A 6,584-nucleotide genomic window follows, 5' to 3' on the forward strand; every position below is an offset into this window, starting at 1 on the left:
TGCCACTGTAAATAGTTATTCTTGGGCTGATATTTGCCTCTGAGTTTACCTTGAGGTACTCATGGAAAATTCCATAAGAAAGCAAATTTCATTACCAGTGACAGAACACCTTAAGTAATATAGATAATACATAAGTCATTCTAAGGCATAATGAAAAGAATGATGCTGATTTTGCAATGATGGGTATTAGACAAGCAATTCAGTATGTCTCTAAAATTAACTCAGTAAGTATCATGCTATATTCTGAGATAGATATTTGGAAAACAACTTCATGCCTGTACAGGTTAACTTCTGCAGCAGAGTTCCTCCTAGTAGGGTTTGAACTTCCTTCTCTGTGGCTTCTCCCTGCCTATTATTTTTACCATGAGACAGGCAGATATTGACGAGACATCTGAAAAGGTGCTCAACAGTCTTGGACTTGGAAAAAAGAGCCCACTGAAATTCATGAACTTGGAATCACTAGGGTAATGCTTTTTGCCTGGGGTTTCATGCAGCATCCTAAAAAAATATTACACTGAATATATAGGAGGATTGAAAATAGCGACTCTTACACAGGGGGACATGCACTGAATGACAGCCATCTGATAGGACCGTTATTTGCTTGCTCCAGTAACTTGAGGTTGCAGCATTCCCTTTTCCCATAATGTACCTGGCCTCAATTCAAGAAATAAGAAAAATTCCACAGCAATAATAATAACATGTCCAGTTTTTTTTCCAAAGAAAGCCTCAGTAAGTGATGATCTAAATGAATGAAGCTTGATAAATATGGTAAGAAAAAACGCAGACCCACTGTCAAGCATGTCACCTGGCCATAAACAGAGCCTGTCAGACAGAACTGCAAAATAACTTGGGAGAATCAGTATCAGAATTCAGGCAAAAGATAGGATAAACGAAAAAAAAGTTTAAAATGGTAAGAAATCAATTATTTGCCATTTTAAAGGAGCTTTGCTCTCCTGTTTTTATTATCATTTAGCCAATACACTTTCTGCTAGTGCAAGACCAAGGAAAGCTTTCTTTTCTATATAATAGGGAACATTCAGAAATACTTTGCTTTTTCACAAGAATTCTGCTCAACTACTTGAGCAAATTGTACTCACATACATGTCACAAAAATTGGTTTCAGACAATTCAGAAATTGCTGAAAAATTTTCACTTGCAAATTAAATAATTAATTATGCTAATCTCTGAAAAGAAGTGGCAATAAAGTAATCGCATTTCTGGTCTCCATGGTTGAAAAAGTAATATGCATTACTAGTTTTACTTTCTGCTTTGAAACTTCATTCTCTGAAAGCAAGTCAATTTTACTGTATTTTCTGTTTCTGACAATTTATTAAAAATAGGCAAAATAGTTTACAAAATGAGCTTAGTTTTCAATCAAAATTAAAATTTTTCATACCTAAAGCAATGGACAGCACACACAAAAATAGAAAGGTTGAGGTGAGAAGGCTTGGGTTGAGAAGCCATGTTACTCATTGATGTTCAGCCAAGTAGTAAGCAGTGTCTGATTGCCAACTTTTTTTTTTTTTTTTAAGTTTGATGCAGACAGAGATGAAGAAGAAGTGTTCTTTGACATAAGTTCAGCAGTTGACAATAAACTATTTGCAAACAAAGAGGCTGCAGCAGGTGAGTTAATGTAAGATTTAATGAACCACATTTTTTATACTGCATTTGACATTGGTGGGATGCCTTTTTCATGTTCCTGAAGTATGGATGTATGTACCGTAGCAAAGCCTTGACCAACCTCAAACATGTGCACAACCAAGGGCAAACTTCATACAACCCACCCCACATCTTGTTTATCTACAAGCTTACCTTAAAATACTATGGATAGTCCACTGAACAACTATATTATTAATACAAAAACTTTGTAAGTTGATTGATTCCACTTGTTAGCTATCTGTTTCAGTTCCAGATGAAACCTCAGAGTTCACCAGAAAACCAGTCCTATGAGTATAATGATCATACTTCCTCCCTAATAATTGCTACTAATTCTGAAACTGTGTATGAATATGTCAGGCATTTGGGGGTTTTATTTATTTTTCTATGTAGTATTTGTGCTTACTGAGGCTTGAATGTCTTCAAAGAAAAAGCCTTTGAGGGACAAAGGACTGCAAAAGAATTGAAGCTAAAAATCAAACCACTGAAAATCCATAACGTGTTTTGCTGGAGGGGAACACGGAAGTGTTCCTTGGTAACTTCACAACTTTTTCTTTTTACAGATGGCATCCCTGGCTGCCTTCTAAGTAGAGCATGAAGGTTATATAGGTAGATGAGTTCATAAATGTCTTTTCAAACAGCACACAGAAAGAAAAAGAAAATTCTAGGTGAAATATTTTCCTGTAAAATTTACTAGCTTAAATGAAAACAAATATTAGATATGTATAGTAGAGAAAATTGTGTATCTGATCTCCTCTGTTTAAGGGAAAACTCATCTGCCATAAATTGGCAGACAGGGTAGCTTCAGTTACTTGTAATTGTGAACAGTCATCTGGGGGCTGCCAAGGAAGGAGGAATTGATGAAGCACGATGAAGTCTAGTAGTAGCAATACATCTATTATCTCTTTTTGACAAAGGGAGGATTAGTTTTTTCTACTAGCAAGACATTTGCAGAGAGCAGTGCTTCAGACAGAAAGATTTGGTCATATTTTGAAAATTTGAAAGGGGATCCCAAGCTGGCTAGCCTACAAAACCCACCCATAAGGCTATTTTTTATAATGTCCAAAATGAGAGAGAGATGAATTACCAAGGTTTGGGGATCGGGTGGGGTGGAGTAGAATGATAAAGAGTGCATTAACTAAAAAAAACCAAGTCAGCTTTGAGATAAGATGCATAAGATGCACACAAGAATAAAAACTACTAGCTTTCTCCATCAAGCGGCACAGTTACCTCTTTTGTGCTTAGCCTTATTCCTAGAGGCAGGAGATTGATTCCAAACCTAAAGTGGCATTCCCAGCATATCGCATTGTATTGATAATTATCTGTGGATTCCCTAATTAAAATGAGCTAAGTACTGAATAGCAAGAAGAGGAGAGAAGTGGCATAAAGGTGCTAGCTCTGGCAGACTGACAAAAACTAAACAATTTGCACAAATGAGTTATGATTCTTGATGACTTCCAGTCAGTTCCTTGAAAGTCTCATCTACTTAATAAATCCCTTACCAAAATAATTGGAGAGCTATGAGCTTTATCAAAAGCCATGCCACAATCATCTAATTGGTGCCTAACCTCAGCACCAATAGTAGTAAGGAGGTTCAAACTAGGATTTCTAGAGATGCTGTGAGGCCAGATATTTAATTTATAGAGGTCACAATTCCAGCATTGCCTCGATCTCACTTTTTGTCTTTTAATCTTATTAGTGATATTGCAATATATTTTGGTTTCTAGTATTTCTAATATTTTCATGCCTCCACATCAATCTAATTCGTATCTTATACCTGTAAAATCCAATTATAATCAGCTGTGTAACAATATGCTGAAAGAAAACAACTGAATATTTTTATAGATTAAAATACAATTTTCTCATTGTTGCCTTCTACGATATATTAAGACTGGTTGCTAAGAGCAACAACCTGTCATGAAACTCAGCAGTTTACGGTTGCAATAAAATTTGTATTAGAAGCATCTTATCGAGAGTAAAATTAAAATGTAATCATTCTAATGCTAATCAGTCCTTCAGTAAATTATTTCTATTATATTCCACTTGAAATTTATCTTCTAAGCATTTGTCTTGCCCAAGTGTTTATATGCAACATGTATTAATTGAGTTATTAGATGGTGCTTCAGAGCATGTTCCATAACATAAAAAGACGTTTTTATTTTATTGAGCTTAAACGTGCTATTAAGAGAAGCAACATGTTTCATGGTATAGTCTTATACTACTTTTATGACAGTCAGTATTGAACAGTGCAAATACTGTAGTTGTTAAAATATGAGTATGGGCATATTTGAGCCAATGAATCATATTGAATAGAATTGCTACCAGGATTTGAAATAAGTAACAGATTTAAGCAAGGATTTGCCAAAACACAGATGGTCCAAGGAGCAGACTTAATTAACTCACATGATGGGTTATGGCTACTTGTAATGGGAAGTTAAATCAACTGCAGATAAATTTAGACAGATCAGTACAATTTAGTTTCATTGTATAAATTAATTTAGTGAACTGTGAAGAAGCAATGCTTGACATTTGCATTCATGAAAACTTAAGGATGAACACACTTTCAGAGAAAGCGACATGCACTCAGGCTCAGAAGACTGAAATGTTTTATAGGACCAGAGACATTTACAGCCATGATGCTCCTGAGTTTTGGGGTGCCTTTCTGTGCTAGGAAACTTGCCCGTAAGAGCCATACCCTCTCAGCTTTCCATGACCAATCCTGTGCAATTCAGCTTAGGAGCAACAAACAATATGTAAAGTACAGCATAAAATTTAAAAGTATAACCTCATGGTGAAGGAGGTGACTGAGCACAGCCCTGCACCCCTCCAGGCGCAGGGGAGTTGTTCTCCCTGACTGTCAAGCCTGGCAGGGGTAGCCCCTGTCAGCGCACCCTTGTAAAACTGCAGCCATCCATTAATTCAACTCGTCTCTCAGTGCTGTGTCATTGGATCCTCTTGGGTTCCTAGCAAGGCAAATCTTTTTGAATGATGCCTTCGGTGGCAAGATACAAAGACTAGCAAAAAAGGGAATACATTCTAGCTGATCTGCTGTTTCTTCTTTCAACAGCCACCTTCTCCCTGGAGAGCCGATTATTCAGTTAATGGGGATTTAATAAAAACTTCCAACTGATTTATTTTTTAATTGTGCAGTACTGTACATAATAAAATCATCTCTGTTTCTGACCCTAAGGAAAACACAGGACACATGAAAATTACCAAATTTCCCTTACCTCAACTGTACACATGCACTGAAATTGAGGAAGCATAATTTAAGTCCTAAGAGTACCTTCTCAGATCAGGTGCTTGCAAGCTATTTCTCCATAGCAGTAGAGCTTTCATGCATTTTCTTAATTTTTTTTTTTTAAACTGTTGAGTTTCCCCTTTTGAAATTTATATAGTTACTCAGATTGTTTGCAATAGGTTCATACAAGCACAGGAAGGCTCTAAGTTAACCAAGAGATGAGATTATCTGGTGGAATGTGGAATCCCTTTGAAAGTAATTAGGACAATTCAGACTGTAAGACTTTCCTCTAAATGGTAAACAAGTATTAACTTTTTTTATAGCCTAGTTCTAGCCTAGTACTAACTTATCAAAGGAAAAACAGTGCAACTTACTCAGAAAAGGCAATGAAAATTACTTACAATCAGCTGTTTTGTTGTCAGAGCAGGAGTTGCACAGCCTGCAGACTCATTGAAAGCAGCAGGGCATGTTTGCTTCCAAATGGTTTAACCAATCCTCCTGTTTTCCTTAGGCCAACATTTTGTGTTTCTCCTTTGGTACCTAAACATTGCCACAAGTTTTACATAACAAGTTGCTGATCGAAACTTGGACTTAGAAAACCTGAGCTGAGTTTTGAATTATCCACTCTTTCTGACACTCTCCCCTTGGCTTTAGCCTTGTCAGTAGCTTTGCCGACCATCAGGATTACTGACTCCCAGTACCTTGCGAAGGGGCTATCCGGTACACTTCTGCTCTCATGTGTACTAGCGATTAGTTACCGAGCCTGTTGTCCTCCCCTAGAAGACCTGTTTTAACAACATTTAGTCGAAACCACAAAATATGCTCCCTCCAAAAACAAATTGAGCTGGAGGACAGCACACTACTCATGCTTATTCATACTGTACCAGGGATATCACAACTCCCCTCATTACTTTATCTTGTCCTGGGAGCATCCATTTGCTTCAATTCATTTCTGGTAGGTTTGTCTTTAGGCAATTTGAGAAGGGTGGAGAAGTCTGTATACTGTTCAGTGATAGATGGTTATGGGTTTTGTTAGTTTTCATTGAATCAAGAAAGAAAAGACACATATTTCCAATTTTCCTGACCTTCCTTGAATATAACCTAGAAAGGGGCTTTGCTTCCCCAAGGAAAATGGTGTCCTAGTTCAAGAAAAAAGGCCTTAAGATGCTTGACCATATTGAAATTGTATAACCATTGTGGCTTTTATCACTTAAGATACATTATACATGAGCATTCATTTTCAGCCTGACCTTTACATTTAAGTTTGCGGCACCATATTTCATATTAATGTTTCTGGCTAAGGATACATACTGCTCTTGGGAGTTAAGTGACAGTTAGTCAAATACTTGCACACAAGTGCCTTTAAAAGTGGTTGATGTGTCAAGGTAGGCCAGTGCTGGTGATGACTGAGGCTTATTTAAATTATGTTGTCAACAATGACACAATCATAAGAGTGAGATGTCAGCTGTGTAAAATAAATTAAAAAATTAAGATGCTCTCAGCAGTTGTAAACCTATTGGGTTGTGTGTATCTTTTACAGACAGGTGTTTTCAAAAGACCATAAAGTGTACATGCCAGAGAACATGCTGCACAAAAACACGTGACATTGTACAGTAGCAAGAGTAGAATCCCTTTCTGTTATTTTTTTAGTAGCAATCTGATAAAGTATACATGAACACTGGGGGGG

General features: G+C 36.8%; 1 protein-coding gene across 1 annotated transcript in view; it reads left to right on the top strand.

Moving 5' to 3' along the window:
* AK5 (adenylate kinase 5) overlaps positions 1-6,584 on the top strand; it is a 91,103-nt gene that overhangs the window by 44,470 nt on the left and 40,049 nt on the right. Inside the window, exon 6 of the mRNA XM_009700285.1 lies at positions 1,533-1,623. Within this exon, the coding sequence (XP_009698587.1) occupies positions 1,533-1,623 (91 nt within the window). The remainder of the gene's footprint in view (positions 1-1,532; positions 1,624-6,584) is intronic.

This window comes from Cariama cristata, unplaced genomic scaffold (genome assembly GCF_000690535.1).
Source record: "Cariama cristata isolate BGI_N322 unplaced genomic scaffold, ASM69053v1 scaffold2585, whole genome shotgun sequence".
In the NCBI taxonomy this organism is placed as follows: domain Eukaryota; kingdom Metazoa; phylum Chordata; class Aves; order Cariamiformes; family Cariamidae; genus Cariama; species Cariama cristata.